Source organism: Leuresthes tenuis, unplaced genomic scaffold (genome assembly GCF_036924035.1).
Source record: "Leuresthes tenuis unplaced genomic scaffold, fLeuTen1.0.hap1 SCAF_8, whole genome shotgun sequence".
Classification (NCBI taxonomy): Eukaryota; Metazoa; Chordata; class Actinopteri; order Atheriniformes; family Atherinopsidae; genus Leuresthes; species Leuresthes tenuis.
Genome location: NW_027325362.1, coordinates 23202952 through 23224129, shown reverse-complemented (window position 1 = coordinate 23224129; position 21178 = coordinate 23202952). Strand labels below are relative to the sequence as shown.

General features: G+C 41.2%; 1 protein-coding gene across 2 annotated transcripts in view; it reads right to left on the bottom strand.

Annotated features, from left to right (window-relative positions):
• The window catches only part of ttc7a (tetratricopeptide repeat domain 7A), a 60169-nt gene that overhangs the window by 20283 nt on the left and 18708 nt on the right, over positions 1-21178 (bottom strand). For both annotated transcript variants that reach the window (XM_072391448.1, XM_072391449.1), the window contains 8 exons: positions 20476-20580; positions 16867-16984; positions 16348-16405; positions 14752-14824; positions 14502-14662; positions 5686-5802; positions 4059-4171; positions 3374-3508 (listed from right to left, as the gene is read on the bottom strand). In XM_072391448.1, the coding sequence (XP_072247549.1) occupies positions 3374-3508; positions 4059-4171; positions 5686-5802; positions 14502-14662; positions 14752-14824; positions 16348-16405; positions 16867-16984; positions 20476-20580 (880 nt within the window). The remainder of the gene's footprint in view (positions 1-3373; positions 3509-4058; positions 4172-5685; positions 5803-14501; positions 14663-14751; positions 14825-16347; positions 16406-16866; positions 16985-20475; positions 20581-21178) is intronic.

The following is a 21178-nucleotide window of genomic DNA, read 5'->3' as shown; positions in this document are numbered from 1 at the left end:
CGCCCTGAGCTAATACTTTGAATGAAACAGTCACTTTTTCGCTTTCATCATTTTACATGTTCTCTATGTTCTACTGCGAATGAATATATTGGTTTATGAAATTTGCACATTGTTATTTACCTTTTACATAGCGTCCCTATTTTTAAAAAGTGAGATTGTAGAAGGTAACATTTAAATACAAAGACAGAAACCCTTAGACCTCCACTCTTGCACTGTAATGAACTGGTAAACTGGATGCAACACTACCTCTTCACTATTGATTCCCATTCTTGCTCTCCTCACCCCCTCCAGCTGAGAGGACGTATGGAGTGTAGTTACATCTCTGTATCCCTCTCCCTTCCTTTCCTGCTAATGCTACATTCTCTTGTAAACTTCCACAGGCTGAAAACTGAAGGGATGTAGTTATTCGGTCCTTAACAGACACATGTATGCAGATGCAGAACACTCTCCCATACAAAGTGGGCTGTACTTAGCTACACTGAAAAGGCTTTGACCTCTAACCAGTTAAAATTGCACTCATTTACTCTTGTTTGCAAAGTCAGATGTTGCAATAAATGGCTGCAGTGATCCCATTGACCATGTTAAATTCTAAAATAATTTAATACAATTATGCAGTTATGTAATGTTAAACATTAACAAGGTTTCAAACAGGTCATAGCTTGGATGGGCACTGCATTTCTCAGCACTGCATTTCTCAGTTACTGCAGTGCTCAGAACAAGAAAAAAGTACGCTCACGTTGTACTAAGTGCATAAACAAAGTCTCACTCCCAAGAGAAACTGAAATTAAACTGAGCTCATAAGCAGGTCAGCAAGTTGTGTAAGACAACGAGGCAGCACAGCTGCACAGTGCACCTTCACAATCAGAAATTCTTTTTTATTAAAATCTGATCTGGATTTCTGTTCCAAGCATGAGGAGAGTCTCTGTCCTCACTCAGACCCTCATTAACAAGGCCCATTTGACCAGTATGCTCAAGCATTAGTAAAGGCATGTGCGGTCTAAGGCCGGACACATGGTTTCTGTGTCTAAAGAGCACAGGTCGGTTTGCACATACTGTTCTATTCATGATATCTTTTGGGTCAGCTGTGCTGAAGCATCGTTGTACATTGTAGAGCTGTAGCAGATGATAATTCTCCCTTGAATGGAGGTGAACTCAGTCGCATGCGTATTAGGCACATTCACTTCATGTAATTACAAATATGCAGGTTGCAGAGTGACCTGGTGGGCCCTTGCAAACTGGTGCAGATAATATATTTTACACCAAAAGGCCTCGTGAGGTACTCTTCATGACTTTAGTCAAAGCTCAAATATCAGCAACTGGATAGATTGCAGCACATTTAGCATTTAGATTATGGCTGCCATAAGATGAAAAATACTTACTGCAGAGAAATCCTAATGTCTCCTACAACGCTACCAGATAGTTGGCATTTGGGATTTCACATCCTCATTAACCATGGAATCGAGAGCAAAATACTTGGTTAAGAAACTCATGTTGGCTTCAGAATAACCTTTGGTAGTGAGTTTGACTTTACGGCTGTTTCGCTATTATTTTGTCACTTGGGTTAACATGGAACTTGTGAATGGCCTAAGATGGAAGACATTATTTTGTTTCCACTTTGAATTTGTGAGCATAAAATAGGCATAGGCAATAGGCAAAGTGAGCACAGCAGACCGCCGCGCTACAGTGTGCTCTAAAGCCAGCTTGGTTGTTCTTAATAAGACATGAGCTCCCCTGAAAACATGATTCACAAAGGAGAGCTCATGTCTTATTAAAGGGAGACAAGCTTCAGGGAGTAAGGCTTGTGCACCATGCTCGCTCTTTGCATATACACTTATCTTGTGGGCACAATCGTAATATGTAGATGAATTGTTTCTCCTGTGCACACAATAGAATTCTCTGTCTGTGGCCACTCACGGGCTCCACAGAATTATGACCAAGTGCCTGAACATCAATAAAACCAATGTAATCGGTGATTCACTGAGCATAGAGCCAATTAGCAAGCGTTAGCATGACAGCATGCTAATCACATCCATTTCACACGTGCAGCGCAGCCAAAAAATCCCCTCAAAATTACCCCGAAGGACTAAAAGGGAGAACACAAAGCTTTGAATCAGTTACACCGAACATGTGCAGACTTTACCCTGCCAGCTCAAAAGTATAAAGCATGTGTGCTGATGATGTTTCTTTCATGTGACTGCAATAACACAAACATAGGGAAATATAAAGTGCGGAGCAAAAGTCTCCCTTGTTTATAATTGGTTCTTTGCTAAGTTGTCTGTGTGTACTGATTCATTTCTAGAGTTAGGTGGCATTTCTATGCTGATATGATTCAAAGGTCAGTGTTAAGTGGCTAAACAAGCCAAAAAAAAAAACTCTAAAAATGGTCACGTACAAGGTCTGGACTGAAAATGAGTGAAAAAGCAGCCAATGTCTAAAAAATGGACTATTGCTCAAGACCACTGAAAAAGATTACAGGAAAGTCTGGCTCTTTGGAAGCAAAATATAAAATAATGAGGGGTGACTCAAGACTTTTGCTGTGTACTGTAATAGAGAGGAAGGAGAGTGACTGACACAGAGACACCAACAAATATGTCTATTTGGAGGAGCCATCTTCTCGGCAGACTAGCTTCTGACGAGAAGATGTAATGACACAGTAAGTAAGTACATTTCTGATGCACAAATGACACAGTGTTAAAAAACGTTTGCCCAAACTCGGCTCTCTTTCTGGCTCTCCTCAGGGATTCTCCAAACTGAAAGCGCTCTGACTGCAGGTAAGGCTCATAAGTAGTTTGTAGTGTGGCTGCTTAGAGTGACAGGTGAGTGCCTCAACTTTTAACCAATGATCATGTATGGGCTTTGAAACCAAAGATGGCGGCAACCATATTACAAACTCAAAGTTTCAAAGCAGTAATCCGCAAACCAACAGATGATGCACTTTGCTACAGGTGGTGTCTATTGCTATGCTCCTTAAATACATATGGTTTCACAGTTTAGATTAAAAAAATGAGGATTTATTGTCTGAGATTTACATCTCGTCCACTTTGAACATGCTAATAAAATCAATATTATCAAAGCTTTACATCTCTGGGAAAAAAAAACTATAGGATCTAATTATTCTATTTACACCAAACATTTCAACATAGTCATCTTATTCATCGCTTAAAGTCAATAGAAGTTTCCCTGTTTATTTTTTATCAAAAGCAAATGGTTTCACATGGAACAAATTAGGATAAGTGGCTGACCCTGAAGACCAAGCAGGAGTGAAAAACAACTCCTTGTTGGCAGGGGAATTCTAAAATCTAATTTTCCCAAGGGATCCCAACCTCAAGGTTTTTGGAAATATCATTACAAGTCATGAGTGCTGCTGCCATACCAGCCTGCAGCCAAATGCGTTCCAGGGTGGCCCAGATGTAGGTAGGTCCTTGGCGGCGGGCGGAGCTAATGTCAGATATCTCGGAGAGCGCCGCTTCCAGACGAGACACTGCAACTGACGGAGGGCTGAGCGAACCTAATCCGAAAGAGAGGAAAAGACAAATAAACTGTTATAGCTGAGATTGATGCAGTCAGAAACAAGCTTGATCCTGGTTGGCATCACGATGACACTTTAATACAGTGAATCCTGACTGATATTTTGTTCTGAAGTACAGTTCAACCCCTTTCAGATATGGCAAGAATATTTGTTTGCTCATTTAGCTCACAAAGTATGATAGTGCAGTCAGGCAGAGAACAGCAAACATTCATTCTGTTCCAGAATATATCCTCTGTCTGATCAGTGTGATCCTGCAAGAAACACAGGTGTAGAGCTGAGTCACATAATTGGTATTTAAACAACACATCTGCTCCCCCAAACTGAGCTGCAGATAGGCAAACAAGGTTTTAATCCCGCATAGGTCAAATGTGGGGAGATTTAGCCTGACCTACAAATCAACCTTTCTTACTGATATTTACCCAAAGCCGAAGGGAAGGGTGTTTACCTTAAAGTAATCGATACATGTTGCAATCCAAATATGCACAGTGATAGCGCTGTTGAAAAGATTTGAAGTAAGAAGGAAGCTTACCTGTGGAGGTGTCCTGGAAATCGGGGAGGTTGAGGTGGATAGAGGTTTTCCTTCCTCCAGGGCTGACCTCTGTTCTCTCAGCCATCGGTATACTGCTGCTGTCATCTGTCTCACTGTAACACACAAACATGGACATGTACACGTACAAGAAACTTAACATGACTTAGTAATGTTTTTTTGTTGGTCAATACAGACATTTTATGCACACATGTACAAATCCTTTTAAGGAATAAAAATGTGTCTCCTGGGTTGTGGTGCATTAGATAAAAAAGCTCCAAGTCTGTTTGAGTTCAAAGAGGAAGTCTGTCCAAAATAAATCCAAATTAATTAATTAATTTGTTTTCCTGGTAATGCACATCCTTCATTTAAAAAGGCTTTTTTGGACAAAAAAGTGTTGAGATGAAAACCCTGCGAGGCTCTGCAATCCATGCTTGCTATAAGTGGCTTTTCAGTAATGACCTCCATTGTATACTAAACTGAACACCTTTCAGCAGTGCGCCCAAACTCCATTACAATTAAAGCAAAAAAGGATAAAAAATGACTCAGTTTCAGTTATGTCATGCCATCTTTTCATCTGGATAAATGGATAGGTGTTTCCAATATTGCTGAAGGTATTAAAGAAAAAGTGATGAAGACGGCCCTTAACTGGACCTAATGTGTGATGCAGCAGGTCCTTTAAAAATCTGGCACGGGTGGAGCCAAGAGGGGGCCAGGGGTGGCCATTGTCATGGTGGACTTAAGTCTGGCACACCACACAACCAATGAGGCTCTTCTTCTTTCCAAAACATACTCATGGGGTATTTGTTCACCTACGCAGTCAATAGTTATGTTCAAACAATATCTGACCTTTAGATGTCATGAGAGCAACTTGCATTCGTTAGCCCAGCCCGAGTAATTTTGATCTCTGACCCTAACCAGGTGATGCCACTGCCGAGAGCCAACCAAGCAACAAAGTTTCATCTTAACACGTTGGATTTGAATGTAACTCTGGAAGTGTCAAAAGTGTTTTAGTAAAGTATCGTTGTGTCATTTATGGAAACATATGTTGATCTCAAGCTCATGTCACACAAAGGTGCATGGCTGAAAGCACGTCCTCCTTATAAGGACTTTGTGGTTTCATAAACGTAAGAATAATTTCTACTCTCGTGTGGAAACGCTCATATGAGTCATATTACCCTTCTGCCGCTTGTAGGGATGATACTTTACATGACACACTATGATTGATCTCATTTGATTAGTCAAAGGTTAAATAAACGTAGTGTACTACTACATAGCAGTCATGTATGTAAATAAGGGTGACCAAAAATATTACTCTTACACCCTACAGCTATGTGCCATGCAGGAAAAATAATAATCAGTCCTTGGTTTCTGTGCCATCCCAATGAGAGTATATTAAATATGGCTGGTTCCATCACTGATCTGACACACACTGAAATCAATATAAGACGAGATTCGTCCCTTACTTTCTAGCTACAACCTCTCTCACATGTTAGAAATTAAATGGAGGAGCCATCAGCAATATAAGTGTAAGGACTTAACCATGACAGTAGTTGTGCTTGAATCCGAGGCCCGTGCAGAAAAACGTTTGAGCATTAAGTGATAGGCAAAGCAGAATGAGCACACTCACCTGGAGCGGCTGACATCATAACGGCTTTGCCAGCTTTGCAGCATCTCCTCACAGGTCTGCAGGGCTGTGGCAGGGCCAAACATAACTTCTTCAAGCTTCACCTTTGTCAGCAGCAAACTGGACCAAGACACGGGAAATACATAGGCAATTGTCAGCTCGATTCTTTCATTGGAAGCCCAAGAACAAACCGGAGAAATCTTAAATCAAACAAAGTATTTTTTAGTGGTCACAGGTGAAGAATGGCAGCGCTGGACTCGGAGTGACAGAGCTCTCACAGGAAATCCGTCAGCTGTGTAGCCCCCGATATCCAGAAATAGTTCATATCTATCTTCTTCACATTTGTCTTACAGAGGTCAGACTTACACACAACTGAGTATAATTGGCCAGTTATTAGTGACATGAACAGGCCAACCATTGCCCACATCATGTTCTTTGGGATGTGTTAAACAATGTGTGTGTGTGTGTGTGAGTGTTGTTTTAGGCGCGTATCTAATATAACAGACCTATCTGACAAGATAGACCTGTCCCAGTTTTTTAACTATCTTAAAGTTCTGAACCATACATTATGTAGTATGAGCAGAGTGGACAAAATAAGAACATAGATTGTTCAGAAAAATACAGAATATGAATCCTTAATGTCTAAGAACAAAGCCAATTATAACACAGTCATTTTTGTGTAAAAAACGAGCCCTTTGATGTATGATAACTTTATCACACGATCAGGTGGACCACTACTTTTACACCAATCGAGAAATCAAACTATAAACTGTATAAAAACTTAGCTCGAGGTCATGTCTAGTTGGAGCCAAACCAAGTCAAACCTATTCTTATTGTCATTGATCACAGTAGCGGTGAACATACAATAAAAGAGGAAGAAACACATGAGACTCAGCAAAAAAGTAGTAAGCAAACAATATAGATTTGCAAGAAAAAAATCTATCTGAAACAGTGGTGTGGATGACACATATAAACATGTGTATGAGGTCATGCATGTGTGTATGTACTGGATGTGTGCATTTGGAGTCCTGCAATCACCGTGTAAAGTGCAGGCAACATTAACATGGATCAATAAAAACAGACCCAGGGTAAAGATAGCCATCAACAACAAGCTTTAAGAGTGTGTGAGGTGTGCTTGTGTCCATGTTGCGGTGTGTTGAGAGGCTGATGAGTAGACGCCATAGAGTGTTTCCGTTCGGCCCTTTAAGTTGAAGACAACTGGTTAAGTGATGTGGGAGTCTCTAACGAGAACATGTTTGTGTGCCCTTGTGTGTGTGTGTGTGTGCACGTTGAGTAATTGCCAGAAGGGACTCTCAGAGGAGGCAGTCTGTCGTGGGCATCACTCATCCATGAGAGTGAGGAGAGAAAGAGAAAGATGGAGAGACTATGGAGTTCACCACATCTGACGCCCGCCCTGCTGTTGAAGGCTCCTCCAATTATTCTGTGCTCTCCTGTCAGAGGGTGGGTGGGGAGTGGTAGGTGGAGGATGAGGAAAAGAGTGAAGGAGCAAAGTAAAAATGAGGAGATGGAAGTAGTGATGGAAGAAGGGTGAGGATCAATGGCAGAGAGAGAAAGGAGCTTGTGTCAGGGGAGAAAACTCTTGTTGAAACGGGCCTCGTTACAGACTCAAGGGTTGGTGGAAGATTGGGGGGATGGGTGTGTGTGAATGGTGAGAAGTGAAAATGATGGGATTTTGAAAAGAAAAAACTGAAAGTGCATGCGTGTGGGGAGAAGGAGGTTGGATTTACTGACATGCAGATGACAAGTGCTGCCAAGGGATGCTGTGTTAAGGATACGCCTGCCAGTAGGAGTCCACCAGAGAGTGTGTCTGTGTGATTGTGTGTCTCTGGGCCTCCCATTACCAGTGTGACAAAGCGTTTAGAAGGATAGCGACGGTGTAAACCCATCAGGGTGCTGATATGTGACAAAGTGTTTGTGAGTGTGGGTGTGTGTTTGTGTAGGGCTGTATATTATGCATACAAAAAAAAAAAACGGATTCTCTTTGTAAGCTGGATATAAAACAGAAAATCAGCTTAGATTTGTGTTACAAAATCGAGTCTCATATAACCGATGCACTACTTGTATATTTACCACAAATTCTGTTCTTACACAAGTAGATACCGATCAGAATGAAGCGCAGGCAGACATGGGAAGGCATAGTTCTTCTTAACCCCCCCCCATGGCAGTGCATCAGTATATTTCTGGGGTAACTCTGGTAACTCATTATCGACATCGGGTATGAAGCTTTCCAGCTAATGTTGTAAAAAAAAAAACTTTTGATTTCTTGAGGTTTTGAATACATTCAAATGAGTGTGATTACGAGTGGCAGCTTCCTCTTGCTGTATTGAACACAGTTTAGATCGACCATGAATGTGTCTTGCTGAATTGTGTCTGCTTGCACCCTGCAAGCCACAGACCTTGTAGTGATTTCTGCACCAATCTCAGGTATTAATACTGTATATACAACTATTAATGCCTGTTGCCTATTGCAAGACCTATCACAGACACGTTATGACAGTTACGGATGCACAGAACTATGCAGCCGAACTCCTACAGCAGATAGCGCAACAGAAACTGACAAAAAATGGAGTATCAAATCAAAAGGTTTTGGAAGACAGCTATAAAGGACTGAAAAAAAGAGTGAGCGGTGCTTTTGCTTGGTTTCGGTGTCAGATTGGGAATATCCACAACTGATAGATGAATAAAATGCACTGGATCAGCTGTAAACTTTTTGTCGGATGACAAATGTATATATATAGATATAAATATAAAACACAACCTTTGTAGACACAGCCCCCCCCCCCCCTTTTTGAGAAGCTGGAGGGCAACAAATGTGATCAAATAAATCACTGTCTGTGAACACAGTTCGTTGTGCCATCCAAAAAAGCAGGTTAAATCTGTATCATGCAAAGAGTAAGACATATGGAAGCATGATCCACCCACCAGAGTGCATTAGTGCCAATGGAACTGGCAACTTGTACATCTGGAATAGCACCATCAGTGCTAAAAGGTGTAGACAAGCCGTAGAGCAACATATGTTCCCATCCAGACAATGTCCTTCTCAAAGAAGGCCTTGCATATTTCAGCGAGACAATGCTAAATCGCATACTGCATCTGTTAGAAACAGCACGACTTCTTAATAGAAGAGCTCAGGTGCTGAACCGGCCTGCTTGCTATTTCATGAAATAGTAAAATGTCTCACTATCAAAAGTTTGATATGTTTCTAGTTTGTACTGCAGTGAATACACAGCATTTCAACTGTTTTGATATGTACTTTGTAATACAAAGTGTCAAGTTTCACTGAGCTGCAAATAAAATGTCTGACGAGGTCACTTTTTGAGACAGATCCTTTGGAATGTATTCATATTTCTAGGCCATGAGTGCGAACAAAACAGATATGATTTTCGCTCTAATTGACTGTTGACTAAATAACTGCCATTACTTGTTTCTTCTTTTACTGCACAACTACAGTTTAACATGTTTTCCGACTGTGCAGTATGAGTTATTATTAAATGAGACAAGCTTTGCCTTTTTTCGTCAGAAGCTCACGCAATTTTCTGAGGTCCTTATAAAATGTTTGGAACATGCTTTGGTCAAAATAATTCAGAGAGACAGTGCAGCAACTCCATGACTTCATTAAACACTTCCATTAATTTACATCTCTATTCAAGGGGATCAAGGGGGTGTGGCGTGAGCCACTGGACTGTGGACCCACCCCTCTCTTCTTCAGGGTCTGCCTCTTTTGAGATGGATCAAGGTGAAAGAGAGCATTCAATAAATAGCCTAAGAGCTCAGACCACACACCAAACCAAAATAAAATATAATATCTGAGTGGCAATTTTATTCTTATATACTTAAATTTCAGTTGAACCACAGACAACTGGTGAGCTACTGATCCCTCTTGTAGGCACTGTGTTGTCACTAGTGCCATGTGTTAAACAGGCCGAAGTTGAAAGTAAGAATGTAACAGCCTCCGGTTGGTTAATAACTACTCCCAAATTTATTCCTCCGTCACATATCGGCTCCGTAAACTCTTAACTTCCCTGTGGCTCCATTCCTCTGTGTTTTGTTTATGTTCTTAGAGGCTAACATTAACAACTTCCACTTATATATCCAATATTTCACCCATATGTGTTTTTGAAACAGCAGCTAATGACACTGTACAGATGGTGCATTCAATGACTTTTCACTTCTGAGGAGCAGCGAATGCAGCATCATCTGAAGCTGAAGCTGAGGCTGAAGCTAGGTGGAGATACAGAAGGCTGGGAAAGGCTCTCCGAATTTTCAGATCTAGGGGGCCCAGGAATGCTAGATCATGTTTTTTCTGAGGTTGTGAGTTGGTGGTGACTTAAGACTCCAACAATAAGCTGCCAAGTACAGAAAACAGTGATTTTTTTCCACACACATCCCCTTCAATAAAGCTGCTGATGATTTAGATTAAAAGCTTGCCGGGAAACGTGAACATTTGACCCATGTGGCCCCCTTGTGCAAGGCATAGCTTTGATTGACAGACAGCGGCATCAATCACCATCATGATTAGCCAATGAAAAAGCAGATACACAGAAGCAACTGTTGGAGAGGAAACATGGAGGAAGGCTTGAGTTGGAGAAACAGCAAACATTACTAACTGGTAGTAAAACAGAAAACAGGAAATCTTCTTCATTTAAGAAGATTTAAGATGTTTAACCTATTGCTTTTTGAAAAGTACTATAGAAAAGTAAACTAATATGGCCTTTTTAGGAAAGCAACTAAATCACAATTTTACATCATGAATTTTTACTAAATTAACGATGAATTAAAAAGATGATAACTATTTAATAATGAGACACTGATCCAACCTATCAAGGCACAGAATCTTGTGAATCTCCTTGTTAGTCACAGCTTCAAGACCATCCGTGTGTTCACCAGCAGATTCAGAGAAGATGGATTTCATCAAGATTGCAACACTCAAAACTACACAGCAGATTACAAAGGCGTTCATTTACAGCCTGGCGTGTGCACAGTGACATATTTGAGGACTGAAGGCAGTGAGTAGTGTAGCTCGGAGTAAATGCTCGGTGGTGGACGGCTAAGAGTGGTGAGTGCCAGCGTAAACTCCACATAAAAATAGCTAATAATGTTCCCTTGAAAAAAATGGTCCAGCTACAGTATTACTCATTCTGCACTCCCACAGATCAGAGTGTGCATTCGCTGCAAGCACATGAGACCTGAGCACGCACAAGTGCACATGTGCATCATACACAAGTATATACTGTCTGTGCACACACATAGATAGTGAATGTATGAGGCACATGCATAGAGATTAACACACACAAGCCTGTGCAGACATGCTACACTGTGAAGCCCATCACACAGTGAGCTAGGCATGCAAGTGCAGGCTAATATATGTTTGAACAGATGCACACACAAGCGTGCACCCAAGACACACAACCCGTCAGATGAATAAAGAATCAAAGGCAGGGATTAATCATTCTCTTTAGTACAAACTGCGAGACCACAATCACTGACCCCCCCCCCCCCCCCCCCCCCCCTCCTTTAACACACACACACAAACACAACCCTCCCCCTCTCTTGCCTCAGCTCTCTCTCAATCTGTAGCAGAATCCCATTTCACATTGAAATGCATGCCCATTTACTAGGTGATTAAAATTTCAAAGAAAAGGCAGAAATCGAGACAGAGAGAAATAAAAGAAAATAAAAAACGACAGTGTGTGCAAGGAAAGAAAATGAGGGCAAGAAAGAAAGAGAGGAAGGAAGCAATGGAGAGAGAGGAAGGCAGAAGCCGGGGGTAGAGGATGTGGGAGAAGAGGAGGAAGGAGAAATTCGGTATGCTACAGCGAGCTGACAGTTTGCTGTGGTGCAGAGAGCCAGTGGCTAACAACAATCACACACATCCATGCATACATGCAAAAACACAATACATGCATGTGTAAGATTGTGCTCTTGTACAAATGTTCACATCCTCCCACCCTCACAACACACAAGCGCAGACACACGTATGACAGTCGCAGAATGCCCAGCGCTGTGCACAATTTGAGCTTTGATCTAAGATGCTCACTTCTATTCTATGAGCTTCTTGCTGAGAAAACACCTCCTCTCACTCTTTTTCTCTGTCTCTGTCTTGATCTCTCATTCTGAGTTTGAGGTCTGCAACCTGGCCTCCGCTCGGCAGGTCCGGGGTGGCTGGATTTCAGTCGATTTCCATTTGCATTTTCGGTTTACTATAGAATGGAAATAATGTTGGTGATTACATGTTGAAATCCAGCACTTCACTACTGCAATTCTAATACCATATTGTTTACAGTGCAAAGCCACAATGCTGTATTTGTTCTCACATGGAATTTTTTCTTCTATCTCCATGGAAACAAACATGGTGTTATTGAGAGGCAACTAGTTGAATTATGTTACATTGTTGTGTGGCTTTGCGGTATATAAAAGTAACAGTTTAAAAGCTGACACAAATAACAACTTTTTATAAGATACTTAGCTGCACAATGTAGAGATCTGAGAGTTTTGTTTAACTGCGGGAGAGTTGAAGGACACCAAGACATAACCTTGAATCCTCGGGAATGTAAAAGGGACAACACCTCTCCATTAGAGGCTAACAGCCTCCAATTTATCAGCTAACAAACTTGGCTGTTTTAATTTCCCATTTTGTTTATTTTCCCATATTCCTGCCAAATAGTGGAGATTTCGGGCATAATTTGCACAATATATTCACTTTTGGTATATAAAACTGCATTTACTGATAGAGGCTAATGTGTTAGCAAACATTTAGTTTGTTACTAAGCAGGAGGCATAGAGTTATATTGGTATTAATTTAGCTACAGCTGTGTCTCTGCTGATTTGAGGAACATTCACTCTCCCTTCAGTTCTGGTTTTAATTCCCAACCAATAACAAAATATGCAATTTAGTTGCCAAATGCTTTACAGACTAGTAAAGTTGGCTAGTTGCTAACTTTGACTTAAACTCTAAAGGGTAACTCTAGGCAACTCTCAGTTAGTTAGCGAATGCTAATGCTCACTGTGGGCCATAAAGCTGCCTTTGCCTGTTTTCTTCATTATTATGGATAGCTTCATTCAAGTGCAAGCTTACCATATTTCTATTACCCAAATACACTTACACCAGTACTCTTTGGCATTTGAGATTTTGGTTTAGAATTTCATGCCTGTGCAGAGCTTCATTGTATGTCTCTTGATCTTTTGCTTCATGTCAGATAGCTTTAACTGGTGTGACAGCGAAGTTATTGCAACAGCTATAGGAAATAAGTCTTGTCTTTGCAAAGCTATAGGAAATAAGTTGCAAAGGTAACGATTCAGTTAATCCATTTTCGAAAAAAAACAAAAACAAATTATGTGAACTCAAGATGTTTCATTCAGCAAACTAAAAATACAAAGATTGTTATCTCTCTTTATTTTTGTATGACTCGATGTCTCTCTGCCAATCCATAACAACAGTTTAGAAACAACAACTGATGCTGCCTGCTCTGCCCATATGACCTCATGGTTACCGGGGCGATGGGGATTCCTGGCGCAGAGAGCAATGTGATTGGCTGAGCCCGGAAAAGAGCTCTTAAATGGGTCAAAGCAGTCAAGTGTCTCTACGGAGGAGGTGTGTGCGTTTCTTAGTGTGCGATTGTGCATCTAGACAGACAGAGAACAGATTTTGTCTTCCAACTGTAGATACAGCACTGATCCGCAAAGCTTGCATAGTTATAAAAGCATCCACCCACTCTATCCCTTCATTTTCTTCCTCCTGTCAGGCTCCTACTGTGTGTCCTTCGTTATTTAATCAATTTTATCTTGTTTTTCTGCATTTCCTCTCCTTCCTGATGTATGAATGCAACCCATCTGTCTGCACCGGGGCCGTGGAGGCCAACACTGACCCCAAATGGCTGCATTACGAAATGCTTTACTGAGCTTTGTAATATAGTAAGATCACATCAGAAAGATGATACAACATGCTTCCATAATATTGTTAATGTGAAATAATTAGCCATGACAATTCATGTGGTCAATGTCTAATACAACAGACATCCTCCACAGCAAATGAGCATGTTTTTGGTGTTTTTGCTGCAGAAGAGTAACTAGAATCATGTCTAGTAGTAATCAGTAGCGTGAGCTGGGTTGTAATAGGAATATTAACAATACTAATTACTTTACTTATTTGAGTCTGTTCAGTACTTCCTTAATTTTCTCATGCTTATGTTATCTATCACGTCTGTTATACTGGAAAAAGTATGCAGTATTGTGCAGTATTAAAGCAGGTATTCAGGCATGCATGGATCCATATGTTAGAAACAAATTAAATGTTATAGGTTCAAGGCCCTAACTTAGGGTTTAAAAGTCAGTATAATTTTTTATTTACTTTTATTACTTTTTTGTGTCAACCTGTTGTGTGTAGCATTAGGTAGGCTAGTGTGGTAGGACGTGCCAGTTCTTTCAAAAAAGCAGCACTAAACTGGGGTCACGCTGCAGTGTTAAAAGGGTAAGGGTGTATGAGGGGCATAGGTACCGCAATGCAGGCTTCTGCTTCGGCACATCTAAATAAGGCTTCAAGAGTGTGAGTGTGTTTGTGTGCTTGGCCTCCAACATAGTGGAGCTGAGACACCCTATCCCTACTGAGAGGGCTGGTGTTAGGACAGGCCTTCGCTGCACAACTCACTGGAGTTACTCTTCTTCACAAACGCGCCAACTTAGAAAAGTATCATAAACAAGTTTCATAAGTACAGCAATCGATTTTCTTATCCTCAATTCACCAACACTTCTGCCAACATTTTCTGTTTCACGCATGAGTGGGATGGTGCAGTGGGTTTTACTTGAAGTTGTCAGGGTGCTGGCTGAGGGCCAGGCCCAGGGTGTCCAGGGCATGACGGTGATGCTTCTGGGCACTCAGCAGCAGGGTCAGCAGGTGGAGGGAGTGCAAGTCATCCCCACGGAGAGATAAAGCTGCCTGCAGGGGCTCCATAGCTGCTGACACCTGACAGTTACAAACCCATTTTTCCAGGTAAAACTTACAAAAAGCTGATGAAAAACACTGCAAAGTCATTCTTATGTGTCCGCTTCTACCTCGCGTACAAGGGCCAGCTGCAGAGCCAGGTACATAGAAATCTGTGCATCCTGAGGGTCTAATGTCCGAGCTCTGTGAAGGAACGACAGATAGAAGCGTCATATTGTGTCAAAAACAAATTACATAAGAAGAACTGAGACTTTTTAATTGGTTGTAAGTATCATAAATCAGATGTTGGTGATGCTAAACAGATTAAAAGGCCATTGGCAGGTTGTGTTAATTGCAAAGTTTACTGTGGAAATGTGTTTTAAAAGTTACTAATCAATTTAATGTATATTGTGAGATATAAATTTGCATTGATCTTTCTTTGCTATTGTCATCACTGTGAATTATTTCTGCCTTATAGCTTCTGCAGATTGCACTGTGAACACAAAGTCTACAGGTTTTTCAATCGTATCTCAAAAAACATGTGCTCATTTTAGACAGGAGCATATTGTACCCAGAGATTGTATGGAGTATGGAGAGTAGCTAGTAGTTCGCTCCCTGCAGCCACTTCAGTGCTTTCATTAGCAACAGCCTGCCAGGACGCTGGTATATAAGACCGAGAAAGCGATAGTGACAGAACGGTGACAGATCCAGCTCCACAGAGACAGGAACTGTTCACTCTTATTTGCTAATCTAACAGTTCACGTTTCCCTTTTGATTTCCCTTTCTTTTTCTCGCTCAGCATCTTAAAGCATAGTGTCACTTTATGTTAAACAGTTTGTTACATGACTAATAGCTTACCAGTCAATCTGTGAGCATTTGGTCCTGTTTGTAGTATTGTTTACTACTCTAGCATTTCAAGTTTTTAGTATATTCAGATATTTGATGACGAACTTAACAGTTCTCTGAACACAGTGTTAGAAAGCATTTGCTAGTGCCATTATCTCACCTGCAAATTGGCTTAATTCTTCACTGGATTTTCTCACAACACTGACTTATTTCTCTGCAGTTACCCCTTCTAATCATTGTTTTTCCTGGTCTCTTTGGCACCTAGAAGGCTCATAATTTTAAGGCTTTGGTCTGTCACGTGCTTGCGAATTGATAGATTCAATTTCTTTAGCATTAACACTCCTGTGTAGATCCATATTTCTTGTCGTCAACATATGCTAGCTTGGAAGCTAACCCTTATGCTGCATCACTTGACGAGCAGCATGTTGTTTTAGTTCTACAAAAATCCAACACCAACACCACAGTTCCAAATGTTAATATAAATATATATTTAAAAAAACAACAACAACATTCTTGCCAATCTGCAAAGTGGAGTGGCACTTTGAGCCATATACCAGTATGCTAAATTGAGAACAGCGACTTAAATCAGAGGCAGTTAGAAAACCAGATACCACACTGATAAGTTCTTTCCTGTATCTATGGCATACAACGGTTCCCTGACTAGCATTCCCCTTTCAAGAGACCACTGGCAGGCCCTGGGTCCATTCATTTTGATGGTAGAAGCGAACGACCGACATAGCATGATAATAAAATTTAATAATTCCACCTGTTTTAATGTTGTTGCTGATAAGCAAGTATACCTTTATGCATGTAGGTTTATATGAATGTGTGAAGAAAAAACACAGCAACTGAGAAACATGTGAAGGAGAATTGCGACATACCTGTTCAAAGCTTCCAGTGCTTTTTTGTTGAATTCATTCCGATCTGCTTTCAAAGTAGCTGCAGAGAGAACAAGATCAGGCTTAGTTCAATTGTAGCTTTTTACATTTTTGGTAATTCCACAAAAGAAAAAACTGACACAGAAACTGTGCACACTTACTGATGGCCAGTTTAGAGTTACCTGTTAACATAACATGCATGTCTTTGGAATGTAGAGAACCCACAGAGTCACAGGGATTCACTGAGTTCAGTGTTTCAAATCTGGTTAACCCTCAGCAACAAAACTACTTGACATACATTTTACTGAAAGATTTTTGTCATAGTTAAAAAAAAGATGTGTTTAACATTGGTGGGATACAGGATTTAAAAGTCAGGTTTTGGAAAAAAGTCACAAACTTCATGACAAAATAGCTCCAATCAGAAAAAAAATGATTGTCCCTCCCTCCCCTTCACTTTTTGTTTTTAAGTGAGAGCATATTATACGTATATTTTTTTCCTTTTGTTTGTTCATTTTTTCTTACCCCCAGAGGCCTGAAGACTGAAGCAGAGTCCCAGAGCCAGGTAGGCCCTGGGCAGGAATGCCCCTGCTTCCTCCCCCATAGACACCACACTCTGGGACAGAGCCTCTGCCTCTTTGAGCTGAACACAAACACATAAACACATACTCTTAATTGCATGTGCAGTATTGTATAAAACTAAGCTTATGTTCATTTAAAAGATAGTTCAATGCGCAAGTTTTTATTATTCACATTAAAAATAATCAAATCAGTAAATGACGTGACAACACTTTACATCGGAATGCATTCAGCAACAGTACTGACTAGGCAAGTTGTTCTAGTTATTTTAAAGGGCTTGCTGTCTGGTTTTTTTTCAACATACTAACAGACTGCTTTAGTGATGTTGTGAGCAAGGCTCTGTGGGGACAATACTGTAGCTACTGTAGCTCACTCTGTTGTCAGTTATTTTTGTAGCCAACATAGTGCTTTGGGGTTGAAATAGCCTCGCACATGGGTGAGCAGGATAGATAAGAGTCGTGTAAAACTTTTTCTCAGTACTGTTTCCAAGGACAGGTGAGATTTATAACAATAGGCATAGATAAATCCACCAAGATCATTAACTCCAGAGCATAATCCAGACATTGTAATGGAAACAAGACTTTTGATATCCCTTTGTCCACGAAAATTTAGCAGCACTGTGCAGAAAATGGTGCAGCAGGGATCAAAGTATTGATGGTTGAGCCTTGTGTGAGTTTTATGTGAGAACCATCCAAACAGATTCTGCTGAAGGACAGCACAGAGTTTGCTGAAGGACACACACGCTCGCCCACACACGCAACGGCGGGCTGCAGGCATTGCGTGGCTGAGCCGAGCCGAGGTGCTCTGTCACTCCGTGTGAGGTATAGCTGGTGGCGGGTGGGCAGGTGGGTAGGTGGTCGTAAGGGGGTAATGCCTTTGACAGCAAGCCAGCGCTACAGCGAGCCAACTGCTCCAGCACCCTCCCCTTCATCTTCCTGCTCTGCTCTCACTCTCTCTGATCTCCTTCTACTTTAAAGACTGCACACAACAGGCAGTCATTAAAACAAACAGCCCGTCCGCGCACATCTTAAGAGTGTTATGGTTTGGGTTCTTTTTCTTCTCCGTTGTCTTCTCCATGTCACTGTCGTTCAGAGGAAACCTCACATGTGCGTTGCTGCTCTTCAAGAATTTAGAAAAGCAGCTTTACTTTTAGATCACTGAACGCGCACTTTGTGGCGACATCACAAGTTTGAGATGGTTTTCTTGTCCACCTATGGGGCTACTAAACCTCATCACAAAGCTACTGTTTACTCTGTGAGCTGGTGGACTGACGTAAAAAAACAAAATGTAGCTGGATAGATTACAGTCCAGGCTGTCAAGTGGAGCTGATGGTGGATAAAGGTGGCCCATTTCTGTAATGCCACACTGCACTATGGCCATAGTGTCCCATTGTGATTAAAACTGTAAGCTCCTTAGTGTCTCTGGCCTGCCATGATCTCCAGCCACTGACAGATGTGCTCTCTTCATTCGGCCATTGGCTCCTCTTTTCTAATCTGACCCCTTTCTGTCTGCGTATGTGACTCACTCTTACCCTTTTCGCTCATTCCCTCTCTGCCTGCACGCTAAATACAGCTGTTGTTACTTTCTCCCTTTTGCCCAGATCATGAATCGGATGAGTATCCAAGCTGACCCAGGAAACAGTGATGTGCTTGACCTCAGAGCCAACCCCAAAACGCAAGCAACAGAGTGACGCTGTGCTAAAACTTAGAGAGCACACACCCTGCAGTTTTATGTCTGTTACACTAAATTCCATGAAGAGACGTTGCATTCCTTTGGAAATTATATATTCACATCATATGATACATTTGTTTAACTTTGATGTCTCTGATGCCCTGAAAATATTAAGAAAACCTTTCTTTAGATGTTAATACTCTCTCATATCTCATAAATGTAATAAAAAGCTAAAGATTTAACAGTAATTATGACATGAGCATACTTCATTCACTCATTTGGACTTAACTGATCATAACAAAGCCAGGTGACGAACTGACTGACTGACTGCGGACCTGTACATGGTACATGGATGAAATATTCCGGCAAAGCAAAGGACGGAGACAAAAATATATTGCAGTGCTTCCAATGCCTACTGTCTAAAAAAGTCAGTAAACTGCAACTGTGGAAGCCAAGAAAAGAATTTGATATGACTGCAGAGGAGCTGCAGCTTGTGGTCTGTCAGTGGAATGAACAGCACTGATGCACAAGAAACACAAACTGTGACTTTTTGGGACGTTACAAAAAATTGTTTCTAAATCAACAATAAAAAGAACTTCATTAACTAATTTTTTAAGAATAACTCCTGTGAAGTTGTTGGTTCTTGACTCTTTTAACTAGTGAGAACTTATCACTCTCAGATCTTGACATTAGCCATAACATTATGAGCAACAGTACTCCCCCTACAGTAGTAGACCTATTGTAGGCTACAAATGGCTAAAATGGCCTCCAAACTCCCCAAATTACATCTGTGAGAAACAAGCCAGATCCTCAAAGACCCCTCGGCATAAACTAGGTCTATCGCTAAGATCCTGACATTAGACACTCTAGGACACCCTCAGATATTCCTTGTCTCAGATCTTTTGAGGGCATCCGGAGGACCCACTTCATATTAGGGGAGTGGGCAAAATGTTGTGGCTGGTTGGTTAACACAAAGTGTAATATTTTGAAAGCACAACAAACGGACAGATCTAAAAGCCAGAGAAACACTAATATTGGCCAAACTGCATGGCTGCATTATCCCCAAAACGGTTGTGGGCCGCTCTCGCTCAGATGTGGTGAGTAACTACTGACTAACTAGTATTCCAGGATATAAACTATTCCCTTTCTCGTTTGTTACTAGTAAAGGAAGGTAAAAGGAGTGAGCAGTTAGTTAAGGCTCAAACAATCTGCTGATAAATTCTTGGTGCTTGATACCACGGGACACTTTTGGAAGTCCCGTTGAGTTCAAGGCCTCGACGGCACTTGGAAGGACAACAACATTGTAGGAGGTAGTGAATATAATGTTTTGGCTCCTCAACTTGTGACACCTTATCACATGTTGAGCTAATATTATGAGACAGTTGTGAGCAGGTCAAGCCAAGAATGTGTCCTCTGTTTTTACATCTTTTGAGTTGAAGGGTTTTGGAGCATTGCAAAGGTGGATATAAATATACTTTGTGTTGTGTAGCAGTAGTGCTCATTTTCAGGTTGTGTGGACCCCTTCATAAATCTCTTGCTGGGAGCAAATTTCCTGTTGTGTAACTTCTATGTCTAATCTTTGAACAAAAACATTTAGAAAGAATGATAAACTCCACAGCAAGTCCGAACAGACAAGTAAAAAAACAGCGCCCCCCACAGAAGCTTATCCTGACTAAATTCAAGCAGCTTCTTGTCTGTGCAAAAACATCTCACCAAGACCGATAAACAAGAGGTAAGGATACTTTTATATGATAAGCATTCTAATAATAATCTATGTAGCTGCATCAGATGAGAAAACCCAACTGAATGCGTGTATTTCAGTCAATGTGCGTGCGTGTTACGTGCATCATGTAGGTGGTGTAGGTGGATGTTCTGTGTAGTCACCCAGTGCAGTTGACCAATGCAGATTTTAACAGCCAACAGGGGCAATGAAGGGTCCTCGGGTCTCATCCTGGCACACTCTTTAAATACAGACACAGCACCAACCCACTGGAAAACACAAAATCACACACACACACACACAAATGTCAGTGATCAGATTGTGATTCATGTGAACACAGCAGGCACAGATGACATGGATCGGATTTAAGTGAGCGTATTAAACACACATCAACTGTCCTTACACAGCCCTAATAGACCCATTTAGAAACACAGACACTTAATACATGTAGGGCAATCATTAATGGACACATGCATACACACATGTGCTCACACACACATGGGCTGGCCCTAAATAGAAGCGGATCTGACGACACTGAGGCGGCGCCCCTCTCCTTCTAGGGAGCAGACTATTTCAAGAGATCCCCATTGATCTGCAGTGTCACTTTATCCTGCAACTCAAATCAATTTTTCTGTCACATACATCGGCACACACACATGAAAACACACACTAAGGGACTGGGAGAAAAAGAATAAGCGACATCTGTGAGTTATCCCAGCTCCTTGTGAGGAGTTAAAGAATGTTTTTTTGCAAGATCACCACAACATGAGACTGCCATGTAGTTCACATAGACAAGATTTATCAAATGGTTTAGAATAAGAATGCTGATAGATGCACTTTTACAGTTCATTTTAGCAATTTTCAGTG